At 53.0% G+C, this 18,742-nt stretch overlaps 8 protein-coding genes across 8 annotated transcripts; 5 read left to right on the plus strand and 3 right to left on the minus strand.

Moving 5' to 3' along the window:
• Window positions 1-201: 201 nt before the first annotated feature.
• On the plus strand, window positions 202-962 carry PRE3 (Proteasome subunit beta type-1; the record flags this gene model as incomplete). The annotated part of the gene is made up of 2 exons (XM_064836936.1): window positions 202-244; window positions 298-962. 2 exons carry the CDS (start codon window positions 202-204, stop codon window positions 960-962), a joined length of 708 nt encoding a protein of 235 aa, XP_064695569.1.
• Window positions 963-1,827: 865 nt separating this feature from the next.
• PCL7 (cyclin-like protein interacting with PHO85) lies at window positions 1,828-3,318 on the plus strand (the record flags this gene model as incomplete). The annotated part of the gene is made up of 2 exons (XM_064836937.1): window positions 1,828-3,024; window positions 3,082-3,318. 2 exons carry the CDS (start codon window positions 1,828-1,830, stop codon window positions 3,316-3,318), a joined length of 1,434 nt encoding a protein of 477 aa, XP_064695570.1.
• A 625-nt stretch (window positions 3,319-3,943) lies between these two features.
• Window positions 3,944-6,208, minus strand: LTS14_004236 (uncharacterized protein; the record flags this gene model as incomplete). Its single annotated transcript, XM_064836938.1, has 1 exon — window positions 3,944-6,208. One exon carries the CDS (start codon window positions 6,206-6,208, stop codon window positions 3,944-3,946), a length of 2,265 nt encoding a protein of 754 aa, XP_064695571.1.
• Window positions 6,209-6,624: 416 nt separating this feature from the next.
• Window positions 6,625-6,992, plus strand: LTS14_004237 (uncharacterized protein; the record flags this gene model as incomplete). The annotated part of the gene is made up of 3 exons (XM_064836939.1): window positions 6,625-6,627; window positions 6,682-6,814; window positions 6,907-6,992. 3 exons carry the CDS (start codon window positions 6,625-6,627, stop codon window positions 6,990-6,992), a joined length of 222 nt encoding a protein of 73 aa, XP_064695572.1.
• A 251-nt stretch (window positions 6,993-7,243) lies between these two features.
• LTS14_004238 (uncharacterized protein) lies at window positions 7,244-8,540 on the minus strand (the record flags this gene model as incomplete). Its single annotated transcript, XM_064836940.1, has 2 exons — window positions 7,244-7,483; window positions 7,539-8,540. 2 exons carry the CDS (start codon window positions 8,538-8,540, stop codon window positions 7,244-7,246), a joined length of 1,242 nt encoding a protein of 413 aa, XP_064695573.1.
• A 750-nt stretch (window positions 8,541-9,290) lies between these two features.
• Window positions 9,291-11,277, plus strand: LTS14_004239 (uncharacterized protein; the record flags this gene model as incomplete). Its single annotated transcript, XM_064836941.1, has 2 exons — window positions 9,291-9,744; window positions 9,863-11,277. The coding sequence occupies 2 exons, from the start codon at window positions 9,291-9,293 to the stop codon at window positions 11,275-11,277; spliced, it is 1,869 nt and encodes a 622-aa protein (XP_064695574.1).
• A 1,485-nt stretch (window positions 11,278-12,762) lies between these two features.
• On the plus strand, window positions 12,763-17,285 carry BEM3 (Rho GTPase activating protein; the record flags this gene model as incomplete). The annotated part of the gene is made up of 2 exons (XM_064836942.1): window positions 12,763-16,717; window positions 16,768-17,285. The coding sequence occupies 2 exons, from the start codon at window positions 12,763-12,765 to the stop codon at window positions 17,283-17,285; spliced, it is 4,473 nt and encodes a 1,490-aa protein (XP_064695575.1).
• Window positions 17,286-17,651: 366 nt separating this feature from the next.
• On the minus strand, window positions 17,652-18,598 carry LTS14_004241 (uncharacterized protein; the record flags this gene model as incomplete). Its single annotated transcript, XM_064836943.1, has 3 exons — window positions 17,652-17,755; window positions 17,806-18,530; window positions 18,591-18,598. The coding sequence occupies 3 exons, from the start codon at window positions 18,596-18,598 to the stop codon at window positions 17,652-17,654; spliced, it is 837 nt and encodes a 278-aa protein (XP_064695576.1).
• Between the last annotated feature and the right edge of the window lie 144 nt (window positions 18,599-18,742).

Raw genomic sequence — 18,742 nt, forward strand, 5'->3', positions numbered from 1 at the left:
CGATTGCACTAGCGCGGCTCGGGGCTCGGCTGCGAGCTTGGACCTCCGAAGCTCGACACGCGTGCCTTTGAAGCCTTGATGAACGATGGACTAGCACTTGAAGTGAACTGCTCAACCACACAGCGGCACACTTCACCTTGCCCAGCTTGACATAATCTTTGACCGTCATCCGAATACGTCTTGAACACTAGATCCCTCAAAATGGTGATGATGATGAATGGACAGACTGGGATGCTCGGTGAAGGTATGGCAACAGTGACCCAATCACCAACAGCTGCAATACTAATGCTTCCACAGATGGCATCCACATCGATATGAACCACCTCAAAAGCGGCGAAGTGAACCTTGGAACCTCGATTATGGCCATCAACTTCAAGGATGGTGTGATATTGGGAGCAGACAGCAGGACAACAACAGGCGCATACATCGCAAACAGAGTCACAGACAAGCTCACACAAGTACACGACACGATCTGGTGCTGTCGATCAGGCTCCGCAGCCGACACACAAGCGGTGGCCGACATTGTGCAATACCATCTTGGCATGTACGGCATCACGAACGACGAGCCACCGACCACACAGACCGCCGCGGCAATCTTCCAGGAGCTCTGCTACGACAACAAGGATGCATTGAGTGCGGGCATCATCATCGCGGGATGGGACAAGAGGCATGGTGGGCAGGTATACAGCATTCCTCTTGGCGGCTCGCTACACAAGCAGGCGTATGCGATTGGTGGCTCGGGTTCGACGTACATCTACGGCTACTGCGATGCGAACTGGAAGGAGAACATGGACGAGGAGGAAGGCATCAAGTTTGTGAAGGGAGCGTTGCAAGAGGCTATCAAGTGGGATGGTAGCTCGGGTGGTGTTATCAGGATGGTGGTGCTGACGGCAGCAGGTGCGATACGGCATCTGTATTTGCCTGATCGCAATTACACTGGTCCTGGTACGGGCAAGCCATGACGAGTGATGCATGGGAATGGTCGCTCGCGTGCTCCGCCTTAAAAGCGTTATTGCGGCGGGAGCTCGATAGGCGTGGTAGTCCCTCGGACAGCTCTGGCACATGCAAGCGGGCGCAGCATGCACGACTAGCTAGGGTACTCCAAGCTGCGACGATCCGGGGGTGTTATCTCACGGCATGCGCATCGGCGAAGGTCAGAAATATCAGCGCGGTCATCGTGTTGCATTGTTAGCAGCGAGCATAACCCGGGTTGCGCACTGTAATATAGCAATCTGTAGAACTTCCGAGGATAGTTTCGTCAGATTGGTCCTCAATGACGCTAGTATACTTCCCGGGCTGGTGTAAAGTCAAATTGACGTCGCTAGGCTGACGGGCTACAATATGTTGGGACCGGCCGATTATTACACGAACTGCTCTCCACAATCCTATGTTGCAACGGAGGACTCTGGCAGACGCAACAACCTACGCTGTCCAATTTGCTTTGTGTACAGCGCAGAAAAGAGGTGGAAGCAGGCAGAGTCCATGAACAAGGTGAGTAGCTGTGATCAGTGTCTTTGTGACAGGAGCTCGTAGATCGGGATCGCGTGCGATGGCTCAGACCGCCAGTCTCGTTGCTGCTTCATCGTGTCTAATAACAACCACCATGCTTCTCCCACGCAAGCCTGGCACTTCCTGCGAGGGCGACTCCTTTACGAAACACACCCCACGGCCTATTGCCTAAGCCCCGGTTGCACTGGAATTGAAGAACTACTCACACATCACCCGCGCGTATCGCACTTTCACAGCACAAGCACGGCTACAGTACAGCAGAGGTTAACATACTAATACTCCCGCCCGACAGACTCATCCTCTGCCAAGCGACCGAGAATGTCGGTGGTGATAGACACGGTGAATAGCTTCTTCGGACAGCGCCACGATAGCTACGCCTACACCGACGCGCCACGGCAACACAATCCTAGCCCTCAGTCTCGAAGCGGACGCGCTTCCTCCCGATCCGACCACCATATGTCCAATTCTGCGCGGAGAGCACCCAGCTCTTCTAGTGTGCAGACGGCACAACATGCTCCTGCTACGAACAGCACGCCACGCGCGCCATCTCAGTCCTCTCGACAAAGCGCGTCACGACCACCACCACCCGAACCGGCGGCTGGCCCCGTGGCTGCACCGCCCTCCGCGAGCAGTCTGAGCCCTCCTGCGCCTGTAAAGAGTGAAGCCTCCACTGCCACGAGCTCGGCGGAAACCAGACGATCACGACCACGAAAAATCAAGGTGAGAGACTTGGAGCATATCCAGAGCTTTGCGAACGAGGATATGGGATCGTTCTCTGAGATCAGAAGTCGGAGCAGATCAGGGTCAAGAGGAGCAGAAGACGATAGTCCACAATATGAGATTAGCGAGATGAAAGTTGAGCACATAATAGAAATGGTGGCCGGCCTTCTGACGAAAATCACCACGACCAACGACCAGCAGCACGAGCATTTGCACCGACAACCAGCACATCTGGAGCAGGCGTCGCATTTGACCGCTCAGACGAGCAGTGTACTGGCATTCCATGGCAAAAACGTGCCCAGCATCACCATCTTGAGCTACTTGAGCAGAATAAATAAGTACTGTCCCACCAGCTACGAGGTCTTTTTGAGTTTACTGGTGTACTTTGATCGCATGACGGAGCGAGTCAACGCAGCTCCGATGCAGACCCTGAAAGAAGCCAACCAGCAGGCATTCGAGCAGAATCGCACAGCGAGCAGTCCCTCCGACTCTTTAGGCTCTGATCGTATGCAGGGTGTAACCGCTACTACACCATCGGGCACCCAGACTGCTACACCTCCAGCATCCGGAAACATGGAGCAAGGCGAGCAGCAAGGTGTACCAGGAACCCCGCACAGTAGACCACACCAGGCAGAATCACCGTCTATACTAGCAGAGCCTGCTATGGATCCTTACAATCTGGCACACTTCTTCGTGGTAGATAGCTTCAATATACATCGATTGGTGATTGCAGGTGTAACGTGTGCGAGCAAGTTTTTCTCGGACATCTTTTACACCAATTCGAGATATGCGAAGGTGAGCGTCGGATGAACAGCAGAAAGGATCGGGATGGAAAGCTAACGATCATCACAGGTCGGCGGCTTGCCACTTCAAGAGTTGAATCATCTAGAACTGCAATTTCTACTGCTCAATGACTTCAGACTATCGATTCCAGTAGAGGAGATTGAGGCCTACGGGACCATGCTGGTGGAATTCTATGCTCGAGAAGTCATTGCACAACAACGGGCAGCACTCAGCGAGACGATGTCGAACCGGTCGTTGAGCGAAAGCTCTGGAGACAGCACGGCGACTATCAAGGCGGAGAGCTAGAGGACATGAGAGCTGCAGGGACAGACTGCTCTTGTGGAGCCATTGCCTCACTAACGTAGTGGCATGCATGAGAATTGCAGAACCACACAGACACGACCCCATTGGACGGCCAGGTCAAACGCACTGGTGATATCCACATACAATCCATTCACTCAGCTCACGACGAAACGACGGCGTCTGGACTGCTTCCTCTCTTCTTCACCGCCTCTTTTAACTTTTCCCGACTACCCACCTAGACGGATTGATCACAACATATAGACTTTCTTCACATCTCTGGCTCTTCTCTTTGACGCACTGGCGTGTCCGAGCATATTGGTACTTTGATTGCGAGTATACCCATTGCTTTGCAGCGTTTTCGTGCGAGGGGAGACAATCTAGGACTGTGCTTGATTTATGGGATAGGAGCTTTCCATCTAGACTGGTAGAATCGCGAGTGGCTCGCGGAGGCTCGCGACGGCGCTTGTGGTTTATGTAGGGTGTTTACAGGTGTACCGCGGCGTAGACAGAGGCTGGCGTAATGGGCATACCGGCCACTTGCTTCGATGCGTGCACTTCTGCTCCCGTTCTCACAATCTGCGACATGTCAGGAGATGTCTAAGAATGATTGAACTGCTTCGTCCAGCATCTACAGCATCTTTATCCTTCCAATCCCTTCCCAACCCTCCTTCGCAGCTTTGGCTACTGCCTCACAGAAGTCATCGATACCGTCGCCACCTTCCCCAAGCGCACTGAGCCCATTCCACACCTCCTCATCTTTGGCCATCATCTGTCTGACCTCTGAAGCTTTGATTCGCGCTTGCTGCTCAACGGCATATGTTTGTATAGCAGCAATGTCAGCTTTGCATTTGTCTTGGAGCTCTTGGGTCTCCTTCCCGAGTGTGGTCCCGGCTTTGAGGCGTAGATGCCGGCAGGCGAGGACGACTGTGCGGAGGATGTCGGTGTAAATGTAGGACGTTTGTAGATGGGACGTCAGTGTCTTTGTGTCCTTGAGCAGAGATGTGATGTTGAGGTCTTCGACCATAGCTGTGAGAGAGGTGAGCTTCGTAGACAGCTCTTCGCTGGCAGCGGTCGCTTTGCTGTTCAGGAGCAGGACATCGATCGTGGTGCAAGCGATATCGCCCGCCTGGCGTTCAGCAGGTGTCAGGTCTGATTTAGCAGCTGACTGGTTACTGGAGTCTGATGTCTTGCTCGCCGATGTCAAAGTCTGCGCTTGCTTTGCGACATCCTCTGGGTTCTTGACAAGAGCACTCTTCGCATTGGCAAGGCTGAAGGCACAATCTGCCGCCAATGTATACAGTATCCATGTTGTCCCGGGAAGTACGCCACCACTTCGATCATGCAGTACTTTCTCGACATTGTAAGAGTAGTCGAACGCGGCGTCAAAGTCCCGGTTATCCTTCGTCTGCAACCAATTCTCGCAGACCATGGGTCCCATAGCTTCGGCAGCAGCGTCCTTTTCATCCACCGTGCCCTTCATCAGACGCTCGATCCGTCGTTGCTCGAGCAAGATCATGCGTCTTGACCAGCTAGTCCGCAGACTATCCCGCAACTCCTGAAGATCAAAGATCATCCCTGTTTGGCCGGAGCTCAGCACGCCAGCTTCACAGTCTACGAGCTTCTCTTCGCAGCGGACATAGACTCCTAGAGCATGTGAAGTTCGCTTCAGCGGATCCATAACAACCTTCCTTGACCACGATGTCGAATGCGGATGGATGCTCGAGAGCCGTGTGAACAGCGCATGGCCTACAGTGTCGTGCTGGACTTCTTTGACGCTTAGGGAGTCAAACAATCGCATTGCTTGGCTGCCCAAATCAAGACGCATATAAAGATATACGAGTATCAGTCGAGCTTCGTGGATGTGTTGATTGTGCTTTAGCAGTGTTTCGGCAAGGTACGCAGCGGGTAGTAAATATGCAGCGTCGTCACTCAGCTCGAAAGGTCTCACGAGTGCAGAAATTGCCACAAAGCATGCATCCGCTGGTTGTCGTCGAGTGCCTTTTTTTATTGATAGGTTGAAGAGACCGATGGCCTCGGTGGCGAATGGTCGCACTGTCTCTAACGATTCATCCGACTTGGTCATGGCCGCAAACTTGGTCTTGCTGTCCTCGATTCTACTCTGCAGATCACTGCTGTCTGTTGAAGCTGACTGAGTCGATGCCGTGGCAGGATAGCCGTTCTTGGCCTCTGATTCCGCAGCTTCCCGTCGAGCATCAAACACCTGCTTGCTCTCCTGAAAAGATCTGCCTTCAACACTCGCAAGATCCTTACTCGATTCCTGGGCAGCAAATATTTGACCAGGCACCCGACAGTCCAGAGCCTTGTCGTCATCAAATTTCTCGTTGACGGCCTTTCGTGCAAGGCCAATAGCAAGTCTGGCTTGCAAATCATCGTTGGATTTTGATATCAGCTGGGTAAAGGCTGCATGTGCCATATACACCATCCGATTCTTTGGTTGCAAGGCCTTGAGCAGGATCAGGGATTGTTGTGCATCAATCGAGCGGTTAGCAAGAATTGCTCGTTCGAAGCGCAATGATACTAGTTCGTGTTTCTGATTACTGGAAGAGCTGGCCTTGATGGCATTATCCCATAGCTTCGACAGTATTGGACCGGCAGTGGAAGTTCGAGGATACACATCCTCTTGAGAGTCGACCACAACTTGTTCTATCGCTATGAGGTCCTGCAAATCCTGGATCGGTGGTTGCAAGCCTGGTAGCTCGTCTAAAATGAATTGGAAGTCGTCCTTTCGTCCAGTGGCGTGGAGCAATTGAAGCTTGGTCGTGAGTAGTCGGATATCCTTTGGAGTCTTCTTGAGTAAATCGTCGCAACGTTTAATGCCGTCGACGAAGTTGCCTTTCTTCTCACATTCTTCGAACTCCGGATAGCGAGCCATATTGCTCTTTCGTGACTTGCTCATCACAAATCATTTATTATCTTTTTCCTGACGCCATCTCAGTAACCTCCAAAAGTCGATAGCGCCGTACTGAAGTCAGGTAGCTACTTTTAATTACCAACTTGTACTTGTTGCCTATTACTTGTATGTCTAGGTCAAACCACGAAGCTTTATTGACTTCAAGTGGACCGTGGCGCCCGCAAGCCACAGCCACATGGTGCCGTCGGATGCTCGGCATCTTTTGGGTCTCATCCCATTATTGAGCAACGTATATTACAATTACAGGACACGAGACACCTTCCTCTCGACTGACTCACAAGCACACGCACACGAGCGAGAGGATATATAAAGCATACGAGGTTACACCCTACCAGCTCGTCCCTGCTTCAGCATAAAAGTGCATTCAACTCACAAATATGGTAAGCACCCAAGCTCCAGCAACCACCAGAGTAGTATTAACAAATGCTTCACAGGCGCAAACACCCCAACAACGACGCGCGAACGCACAATTTGCCAAGGCCGAAGAAACAAAACGGGGGAAGCCTGTGAGCTCGATCAAGAAGGAGAAGAAGGTCGAGAAGGCACCGATCCCTAAGATCTGGGTTTGTACGTGATGTCCTCTCCTTCCCATACAATTCTAGACGACCGCAGCAGCAACACGAAATTCGAGGTGAGCTGACATGTGAGTCTTCTCATAGATCTGCTGCTCTTCGTCATCTGCGGTGGTATCCTCTTCGAACTGCTCCGGATTGTCTTCAGTGGTGCTTCGGGATTCTTTGGTTAGGGATAACAGACGACGAGGTGCTGGTTGGGAAGGATCTAGAGTCAATTCGAGCGACAGCATTGGGCTGGCGTACGGCGTAAGATGAGGAATGGATTGAAAGCAGACGGAGGAAGCGACAGAGCTGTGCAACTGATTACAGACCGAGTATGTTGATACCCCATCTAAAGTAGCAAGCAAGCAAGCAAGCACACCTGGTGCCCATGCAAGACACCTATACCGCATGGAAGACACTTTTGTTGTATGGTACAAGCCTACGACCTGGCCTTCGACTTTCGCTTCCTGCTCTCCCCATTCGCATTGGCAGGCAAAGCAGACTTTAGAGTGGCCTCTGCCTCGTCCACGACCTCCTGGTCGTCGCCGCCAGCGGCTTCCCACTCGATATGCTCGGGTGTCTGCTTGTTGAGGAGACGTCCGATGCTGATGTTGTAGAGGTGGACGGGACCACGAACGAGGAATGTGTCTTGAACGCCCGGGACTGGAACTTCGTTGGGCTGCGAAAGGAGTCAGTATGCTAGGAAGAGGTTCGGAGGAATGTCGAGCACTCACGTCGAGTAGAAACTCAGCCCTGTCGCCTTCCTCGGTCTCCTCTTCCAGGAAGACATTACCCACACTGTCCACAATCAAGACCTTGCCATTCTCCGCAACCGTCCGTTTCTTCGCACCCACTGGCCCAGAGGTGATCTCGGCCTCGACTGGCGTGCTAATGCCTTCGTCCTTAGCCTTCTGAGCCAACCTTGAGCTCTTCACGGGAGCCTTGCCTTCCTTCTTCTTCTCCCTTTCCATTGCACGCTTCTGTTTCCTGTTCCACTGTATGCTGTCATCCATATCCGGCGTGCCTGATCGCGGCTGCGGTGTGCTAGTTCCAGAATTTGAGCCGCCAAGCCCTGGGATCGCACCAATGCCACCTTCGTCACCCCAAGCCATGCGACGAGCATGCTTGATATACCTCTCCACGAACTCTCGGCGACGCTTCCAGCTCACATATAGTGCAGCATAGTGCCCTCCACCACCAATCACCACAAAGAGGCCAATCAGGACTGACGCGATTCCGGGCCTGAAGCGCTCATAGTAGTAGCCAGTACCTCGCCATTTCGGAAAGCCATTGTTGAGGAAATGATCGTAGCGCTTCCTTTCAGACCCACGAAGTACATTAGTGACCAACGAAAGTCGCTCGAAGCGTGCGCTAGCCTCCTTGTTGAACTTGTTAAGCTCACTCTGCTTGGGCTGCTTATTCTTCTGCACATGCACGGTGGGCTTCGCACCCGGCTTCGAAGCGACCGGTGGCGGCTTGTTGTAGTTGGCGATGAAGTTGCTTCTTGCCTTGTCCGGATGCAGCGTCCTCGAAAGCTTGCGGTAAGCCTTGTTGATGGTTTCCTGGTCGGCGTTGGACTTGATGGCCAAAAAGCTGTAGAAAGTCACATTGTGCCCCTCGGAAGCCTGCACCTCGTCCTTCAAGCGAAAGATCTCGTGGTCTTCTTTCGACCAGGCGGCGACTAAGGTGATGAGACAGACGACCAGCAGCACTGCTGCCCGAGTAAGCCCTATCATTTTCGGTCGTGCCAATGCGAAAGAAAGGTGTGCCAGTGACAGCAAATAAAAGCTGGTAAGCGAAAGACGCTAGTCACGCATGAGCCTGAATGCAAAAATACCGCCACGACGGTGCACCTGCAGCGAGTGGGTCGTGACGGCAGCTTGCCAGCAATGCAGTCTGCAGGGCTGCTTAAGACAAGCTGTCCCGAGTCACTTGCTCACCGTCGGGCCCTTGACCTATCTTTTTCTAAAGCCCTCGTGACCTTCTACATTGATATCATTGTTATTGTTTTGTAACCTCTTGTGCTTGGAGGTGGAGACTGGAGAAACAGAGATGGCCTCTTCTGGCTAGGTGGCTTCCGGCCCGAACCTTGCTACCCCTACGACCTCCTCAGCACCTCTCGAAATCTCACAAGAACACCTTACAACCAAGTCGCCGGAAAGACTTCAAGGCACCACCTTCGATCCTCTACATCTGCTTTGCAATACGCTCACCTCGATCCACTCGTTTGACAAATTGTCCAGCACTTCTCGTAAGCATATGTCTCGACCCTGTTCCAGCTGCTTCCCGCACAAGCCAGACGAGACGGGCTGAGGGAAATATTGTCACATGTGAAAGGCTGGAGCGCGAATTTGGCTTTATGAGTTCTGACCCCTTTAACAGGTTTCACATACAAGGCTTACAGCTCCAGCTTCCTCGCCAGGAGACCAACTAGATAAATCGAGTGCTCCCACGACTCTTGCTGGACAGTAGGCGGTGTCGCGAACATGGCACGCATCAACTTGCCTCTGGACGCGCTCACCTCGCGCCTGAATCTTTCCGGCCGCTTCGACTCCGTCCGCTCTCAGTCCATTGCCAACCGCTTCGCCAACCTCAAACCGATCGGCGAGTTCCTCAATATCAAGCAAATTAGCAAACCACGCGACTTCAGCGAGCTACAGACCAGGGCGAACTACAACCTGTCCTACTTCAGCAGCAACTATGCCGTACTCTTCGTCATGCTCAGTATCTACAGCCTGCTCACGAACCTCCTCCTGCTGTTTGTGATCATACTCGTGGTTGGTGGCATGTTCGGTATCTCGAAATTGCAGGGCTCGGATCTGGACTTAGGCTTCGCGCGCTTCACTTCGTCCCAACTATATACTGGTCTGTTGATCTTGGCTGTGCCTTTGGGTATCTGGGCGTCGCCTATAACCACTGTTCTGTGGCTTGTGGGCGCGAGTGCAGTCACTATTTTGGGCCATGCCAGCTTAATGGATCGCCCTATAGAGGCGTCTTTCTCTGAGTACGGCTAATCAAGGAATGTCAAGAAGAACGACCTTCGCTAACACATTTACAGGGAGGCGGTTTAAGGATCGGTCGGCCGCGCACTCTTCGCCCTATGAAACGGGAAGACCACCCGGAGCTCCCACTGACAGTGTTCGGCGAAGACAAGATTGGGAGCTTCGAAATTTAGCAGGAAAAGGTCGCATGAGCGATCCACGTTTTCAAGAGCTTGACAGTGAGGAGGAAGATGGTCAAGGTGTTTTGTTAGATCCGAATGGTTATGCTTTGCGGGATGCTCGTCAGCGCGGTTTTGCTGGCGACGACTTGTATTTTGATGGTTATGATGTTGGGCAGGATAGACAGCGCAGGCGCCAGGTGTATGACTATGGAGACGAGTATGATTCTGAAGAAGAGTATTTGAAGAGAAGAGCTGCGGGTCGTCCAACAGCAAAGAGGAGTGAGGAAGAACTGCTGGTGCAATCCGCTTTAGCACGAATTGCGAAGGCTAGGTCGAGTGGGAAGACAAATGTGAACTTGTCGGTGGAGGAGATGGAAGCTCTCGAGCGCAGGCGAGGTGGCCAGCAGCCGGAGCAAGTCCCATCTCCCAAGCCAGCACCAGCACTAATGTCTCCACCCGCCACGCCAGCTAAAACGCCAAAAGGCAAATCTGGGAGCAGGTCCAGCAGCTCGACTAGTCTTGCAAACCAGAAGACAAAGAAGAAGGGTAGTATCAGCTCGCCATCACCAGCCAAGTCGAACTCGAAGGCAAAGGTAGACCGGAAACCTTCAGCGGAGCAGAATGTCCTCTACCCGCCTGGAACGCCGGGATATATGGTTGCAGGACCGAATGGTGTACCTATCTTCCAGCCAAATGTGTCATACCCGCCGTCGAGCCTTGATTATGCCCGGCCTGGGGCTGCGCGACCCCGTTCTCGGTCGACATCTAAACATTCTCGACGAGAGTCCACGCCACCTGAGCAGACCGACGCCTATGGCCAATACCCGGCCCGTTACTACGTTCCGGGTGCGCGCCCAGCATCCTCAAGCTCAAATCGGTCCTTCCAGGACGACGCGGAGTGGTATACGCCACCTCCCGTTCGCAACCGCTCCACGTCCAACGCACAGTACGCTGGCTACAGACCACCCGTTGACGACTACGAGACTACCTTGCCTGCAGCGCAGGGACGGCCTCGCAACGTCAGTGGGGCGCCCAGCCCGGAAATGCGCTATGCGAGCCTACGACGTGTTCCGCCTTCGTCATCGCCACTTGCGCGACCCGAAGCACAACATCATGCGTACTCGGATCCTGCTCGGAGGGTAAGCTCTTTGGGTCAGGAGCTGGAAAGGACGAGCAGTTCTTCGAGCGAGGACCAAGGTGTGCAGGTTGACATTGTGCCAGATGCAGTGGGTGGGTACTCTATCAATCGAGCTGCTACTAACGCGGGTGCCGGCAACGAAGGACGCAGGAGAAAGAGTGGACGTAGGTAGTTGCGGTGGAACCAGTTCTTAACAGTACTTTCTTCATTTCTTCAATCTTCAGCAATCAAGGTTTTGATCTTGTGCTGTGCTCCTACGCCGTGTAGGCATACGCACACATGCGACTAACTTGGCGGCATATTCCTAAATAACGCTGTGATGCATGGACTAGTAAACCTCCTCGATGCTGCAGGTACGAAGAAAGTCATGATGGAAGAGAGTTCACATGGTCTCCACGGCTGCCGACTTCGATGACACATGACACATGGTACGGTCCGCATGTGATATTCTCCTCTAGAGCAAACTTTGGTTGATGATGGTAGCTATTACAATAAACCTTGTGCTGATCCCTGATACATTTCCTAATTCGTGATTCCACGGGTTTAGTCAAGATATTGTCCAAATGGAGGTTTGCATGAATGTCCAATATGAATCTGAATAGAGGATTGCGCCATCTTCAATACTATCGTCCGACCGCATCTGTGCCAAAACCGGACTCTATGACCGTTGTCGATGCTTTGGACAACGGAGGGCCGGCAGACAACCCAAAAATGGTGCACTACTACCGGCGCGACCATTAGAGTTTTATGTCACCTGTTCTTAAGATTACACAACCAGTTGCGGACATCTGCCGCTGAAGGATGTGCAACAGGATGTAGCTTGCCAGGCATCGACCATGCTATATGGTGAGGATTAAAATGGGAGCTTCAATATCTTGGCCATATGGGCAGGCAGTATAGCGGACCTGAAACACATTCGATGTGAACAGGGCTGCAGCAGAGTATATTACATATTGGACACCCCTGTCAGCGTATCTCGGCTCCTTCCGAAGAGCAGGGTAAGATCATCTATCTCATGATCTTGACCAGTCTTCATGACAAAGAGTAGTTTTGAGAGGCAGCCCGGTATTCTCATTGCAATCAACTTCTTCGGGGCTGTTTCCTCGCGTTGCTGCGTTGGCGAAATTTGATTAGACATCCAACCGAAACTGGTGTTTGTAATGTGACGAGCTCGCATGTTCCGGGGGGATGAGTGTCAACAGCAGGCTGATGTGGGTCAGCTTTACAGATGTGGGTGCGGGTGTGGCGTTGCACGGATGCCAGGCACTGGTCATGTTCTTTGCAGTGCATAGTGCATATCGTTTTATTGTTCGGTATTTTCTAGGAACAGGCAGTTCCAGGTCTCGTACATGAAGGCCATGAGGTCAGCTGCGTGGATGAAAGTCGTGTGCATCTTACGTACGCCTGCTTGACGCACTTGTGGTGGCAACGCAAAACTTCTTTTCGCATTCGCAGCCAGTGACAAGTCCTTGTTTGAGATTCAGTCGAGGCTCGTCTGTAGCCGCCGTGCTAGCGAGACGCTAGCCGATCACTCACAACCTGTACAAGGCCACAGGACGACTCTCATCACGGTAGTGAGCCCTCGGATAAGTGTGCGCTGTGCTTATGCACTCGTTTACTGCGGGCACCTCCTGCTCGCCCATCACAGGTGTGGGCCATGTCGAGTTCCAGGACTGCTGCCGGCTTGCAGTCGTCGAACTCGCTGCCGCATCTGAGTGGACAGGCACTGGAATCGCACAACACCTCCACCACTTCTCACGGAAGCAAACGACGAGCTGCCAATCGCCCAGTACCGTCGCCACTACAGGAATCTGTCTCTGCTAGGTCCAACTCGGATGCCAGTGGTGGGCTGCGTAGTCCGGGCGCGCCGAACGATTACGCACGAAACGCCTTTCGATCACAGGAACAGGTCCTTACCACCTACACCGGCTTGCCAGCCGATCGCGCGAGGGCGCCCGCCAAGAAGGCCCCTACATCACCCGCCATCGAGAGCTTTCGCAACTTCGTGACTGCCGACGCCTTGAAGGAGGAGGCCCAGGCGAGAGCTGCAACAACATCTGCTTCTGCAAGTAGCCAGTCACGAAACGTCTCTGCTCCTGCACAGCACTCTCCGCCCTCGTCGCCAACCATGATCTCCGCACAGCTTACGAGACCTTCACATCATGCCGAGTTGCGCTCTATAGACGGTCGAACCACGATGCCGCGCACCACCTCGATAGATTCGACAGTGTCTACCGGATCGACGGCCAATGCAAGCCTGCACAAGTCACACGGGAGCAGCTCGTCATATAGGGTATCGCACGAGTCCACAGCGCCTGAGGATGTGGCTGCTCTGATCGCAACGGCGGGTTCCGCGGAAGCAGCGATACAGAAGCTGTTGAACGACAAGAATCAGGCAGCGTCACATAATGCACAGCTATGGAGACTAGTGGAGAAGCAAAGAGCAATGATATTGGGTCTGAACAAGGATTTGGAGAAGACATTGAAGGACAAGGAGAGGTATAGGAGGAAGGTGAAGGAAAGTTTGGCTGCATCGCAGTCAGCACCAATCCTGCCCACCAACATTCAAGCTGTGGAGGGGCTGGAGACTCGGGAGAGCAGTCAATCGCCGGCACTTCAGGAGTCTGGGTCAGAGGTAGGGATGGTGTCTGGAGGCATGAGTGGAGTGAGCCTCGATGGTCGCAAGATTAGCGACGCCTCAGATGTGATCTCGCTAGGTCCAGGACGATCGGACACACCGCAAAATCCTCCATCATCTGGCACGCTGCCATCTTCCCCACACTCTGCCGGTAGTGCCGGGAGTGGGAGCATGATGGCACGCGACATTTTCTACCAGAATAGCACGCGACGGCCTGAGGAGACGATGTCTCGACCGACACCAAATCCGATCAATACGTCACGAATACTCGAGGCGTCGACGCAGAACGCTGTATCTCCCAAGACACCCCAGCCACTCAATGCATACACGAACGGACCTTCACTGTCTAGCCCGAAGACAGCAAACAGGAAAGCGCCCCCTGCGCCCTTGCAACTATCGCCGAAGGCTGTCGGACCTGTTGCGAGCATAGCCAATAATATCGTTGATGCATCTGATTCGGAGTATGAGGATGATCCGGATAGTGCGCGTGATGAGTACAACTCTCGTGGTCGTAGGAGAACACGCGAGGAGGATGACGCGGAACGAGAAGAAGTCGCGAGGCAGGAAGACGAATATCGAAGTCAGTCCAACAAAAAGAAGAGCAAAAGCAAACCTCCTACGGAACATGGTGAGGTCGCGTCTGGCTTGAGTGTCTTTAATGTTTCGCAGCAGGCTGTAGTACCACCTGCGGCTATTCAGACTGCCCAAACTCAGCTGTATCAGTCAACGGCTGATCCAGCTGCGATGCTAAGACAACGGTCTGTCTCGGACGCACGCAATGCACTGCCGAAGAGTATAACGGCGCCGGCGCTGATGAGTCCCGGCCTGCCCATGAGTCCACGACCCATTGACAAGCCACTCAACTCACCCATGCCACGCGCACCAAAGACTGGCATCAGCACGATACCCATGTCGCCGAGAGTCGGCTTACCGCTATCACCCAGAGCGCCGAGACAGCCTCTGCCGATGCCTCCTCAGACACCACTTACATTCGCGTCGCCACACTTGGCGCGAGCTGAGATGTATCATCAGCAGGCACAATCTCAGCAAGCTTCTATTGCGGATCGGTTGCAGCCATCACCTGAGCCCAGCCTAGAACACAGTAGGCCCTCGACGTCTTCGGATCCTAATCCCAAGTCGCCAGGTGAAGTATACAGCGGTCTCGTGGTCGAGCAGTACCCTGATTTGCTATTACCTCCCAACGCGCTACCTTCGATCTACATCAGGACCTCCTCATCACGAATGAAGCCTTCACGGCAGAGCTACCTGGCGCCAAAACTCACTGATAACGAGAGCCCAGTCATCACTCTTGCTGTACACGAACGGTCGGATCGGAAGCAACTGTGGCGTGTGGAGAAGACAGTGGCTTCATTGGTCTTGCTAGATACGCAGATCAAGCATGTCTCTTCCTTCCGGGACAGGCTACCCGATAAGACTTTGTTTGCTGGTCATTCCCCGGTGAAGATCGACGCTCGCCGGACCGCCATTGACGTCTATTTCGAGCGGATGCTGGATTCTTTGGAGACCGAAACAGCCGCGAAGGTGCTATGTAAGTTCTTGTCGACCGATGCTATGGGCGCGGAAGGTGGAGACTACTTTGGCGCCGCTGTCGATGCTAGACCAGACACACCTGTTGCTAAAGGGCGTACGCAGAAAGCTGGATATCTGACCAAGCGCGGCAAGAACTTTGGCGGGTGGAAAGCACGATACTTCGTGCTGGATGGTCCAAATCTCAAATACTTTGAGGCACCAGGGGGTGCACATCTGGGATCGATCAAGTTGATCAATGCCCAGATTGGCAAGCAATCAGCACAGACCAACGCTGCGCCACAAGAAGACGAAGAGAATCAATTCAGGCATGCTTTCTTAGTACTGGAGCCGAAGAAGAAAGACATGTCGAGTCTGGTTAGGCATGTCCTCTGTGCTGAAAGCGACGAGGAGCGAGATGCATGGGTCGATGCACTATTGCAGTATGTCGATTTCAAGGAGGGGGAGGACGACGCGGCAAAGGGCATGCAGTCTGTGAGGCCTGACAACACCAGTGCGAAGAGCCCAAGACTACAGAAGTCGCTCAATGATTTGCGACCACCGTCACGGTCTAGAGAAATTCCGCATCAAATGCCAGATCATGTTCGATCGGTCAACTACAACGATACCACAGCTGGAGACGCCCCTGTTATTGGTGGCCAAAGTCAGCCAAATCGCAAGACCGACACGCCCTCGCCACCAGCCGAGAATGGATACTTGGCTCTGCACGAACATACGCAGCAACATGGAAATCCTACGATCTCTGGTCCGACCAATCTGCAAGTCATCTCGAGCGGTAGTGATTGGGGTATGAAAATGCCACCTACGCCTCAGGCCAAAGAACATAACACCAAGGACAAGAAGCGTAGCATGTTTGCGGCATTCCGAGGTCGTTCATCGTCTGATTTGGCACCTGGCTTGATGTCGCCTGCTCATCCACCGGATCATCGTGGCAACGGCGCTGGCCGTGCTGTCTTTGGTGTACCCTTGGCCGAAGCCGTGGCTGCCGCACATCCTGCTGGAGTCAGTACGCACCTCCCGGCTGTTGTGTATCGCTGCATCGAGTACTTGACGATCAAGGAAGCTCGCAAGGAGGAAGGCATCTTCCGTTTGTCTGGCTCGAACACTATCATTAAGTCGCTGAAAGATCGCTTCAACAATGAGGGTGATGTCAATCTTGCGGCTGACGAGCAGTATTACGATGTCCACGCTGTGGCCGGCCTGCTCAAACTCTACCTGCGTGAGTTGCCGGCTAGCATTCTTACCCGAGATCTGCACCTAGAGTTCCTGTCGTGCTTAGAGCTGCACGGCAAGGACAAAGTGGTGGCGCTCAACATACTGGTTAACAAATTACCGAAGGCCAATCGTGTCTTGCTGGAGGCGTTGTCGGCGTTCTTGCTTTCTATTGTCAGCAATGCGGACACTAACAAGATGAATGTTCGCAATGGTAAGCGCCATAACTTTCTATCGAGCATGATTGAAGCTAATATGTTACAGTTGGCATCGTCTTCGCACCCACACTTAACGTCCCAGCGCCATTGATCTCCATCTTCGTCGAAGACGGCGCCGATATCTTCGGTCTCGCCCTAGACGAAGCGGAGTCACCTCGTTCAGCGACAGAGCCAGCGCCGACACAGATGACATCGACAGATCTCCGCTCGCCACGTAAGCAGATGTTCTCTGATCTTCCAACACCAGCGTACAACCAAACTACTTTCCACCACAACACTGGTGTGTCGCACGGCGACACGGGCATGATACCCATACAGCCTAGCTACGCAAGCTACCAGATGGCACCACAAGGCGAAGGTAATTTCGGAAGCATAAACGACGCTTTACGATCGCCTGGCTTGTACAGCACGAATCCGAGTAATGGTGTCCCCACACCACGAGAGGTCAAGACGAAGAGACGTGAGAGTGCATTGAACTTCCTTAATCCTTCTTCTTCCAGTGGTCCGCAGAAGAAGACCAGTATGTCCCGACTGCGAGAGCAGCAGGAGGGTGCGAGGTTTTGATGGCGTTACCTTGATTTCGGAGTTTGCGTTTGGCACGATTTCGGCATGAGCACATGCATATGATGTGGAGAACACATCGACGGCATTTTTGGAGCCGGTGCGCAAGTCTTAGCGTACGGGCAGGACTAGGGAGGCATGGATATATGGATATGCCTTGTTTAATGGTTAAAGCGATATGGATGGCATGGTATGCCAAGGAGTGCACGAGAAGGATTTATTTGAGCGTTCTTTCTAGCATCATACCCCTTTGTGTTTTTAGTGCGTGCCGTTGAGCGCCCAAGGGCGTGTTCAATAGGAGAATGAGAATCTTCCAAGTCTTATTGCACATAGCATCTCCCATGCACCCGCGTATGATAATACGTCAATTCAGCCTATCGATGGCTTCTTATTATCGCTCGGCTTGCCAAAATGCGTCTTTGGACGCTCAAGGATCTTGCCATCCAGCTCAATATCGACTTTCTCGTTGTAGACTGCGATATATCAGCTTCTGCTCGGGTGTCTGGAAGGGTGAGATGCATACAGCACAGCAGACCAACGACCTGAGCACTCTCGATCGTCGGACGGTTGTAATACCAGACAACATCTTCGTGCAGCTTCCCGTTGACCTCAACAGAGTAGTACTCTGCCTCGCCCTTGTAAGGACATTTCGTCTTCGTCTTGCTTGGTCGAAGCACGGCAGGATCGACATCTGTCATCGGCAGGTAGAACCTCGCTGGCAAGCCAGTCTCATAGAGATGCTGAGATGTTGTTGTCTTGGCCACTTGTTGTCCATCGATCAACACGCGAATCGGCCGAGTGGATTGGATGATCTCGATTCGTTTGAACGGATCCTTCGGGTGCACGAAGATGGGGCTCGCTTCCTCGAACCATTGGTCTACGCTGTCAAAGTCGATCTTGACGAGACCAGCGAGGTCTTTGGCTGGTCCAGCGAGTGCCGAGTCAAAGGAGACGGTTTTGTCGATAGTGCGTTCGCCGACTTTGAGGACGAGTTGCTTGCCGATCGTGTCGCCGTTGTCGGACTTGTAGGTCTCGCCGTCCGTGATCGTAAGCTGGCCAGACTTGGTGGCATCGTGAAGTGCCTGCGCTGGTACGTAGAATTGTGGGTAGAAAGGATGCTCCCAGACATATCGGGCGTCCGTCGTCTTGACGATATAGAGACCGTTGAACAAAAGCTGGATGAGCCTCGGTGTTGGCAGGACTTTATGAGGCCCGTCCGTGCCGAGTTTGATGGCGAGCTGCTTGAGACTGTTCAATGTAAGCTGATGTTTGTCAACGTGAGCATGCCTATGAGGCGAGGCGGTTTACTTTGACATGATACACTGATGTGATGATCTTCCTTCAGCGGAGGCAATTATACTCGTTTGCGACAATCAACAAGTAGGGCGAGGAAAGAGAGACTGATCATCTATGTCAAGCTGAATGATATACCCGGGTATTGATTATTGATCGAGGTTGTG

The sequence above is a fragment of the Recurvomyces mirabilis genome (genome assembly GCF_035927965.1).
Source record: "Recurvomyces mirabilis strain CCFEE 5264 chromosome Unknown scaffold_9, whole genome shotgun sequence".
Taxonomy (NCBI): Eukaryota; Fungi; Ascomycota; class Dothideomycetes; order Mycosphaerellales; family Teratosphaeriaceae; genus Recurvomyces; species Recurvomyces mirabilis.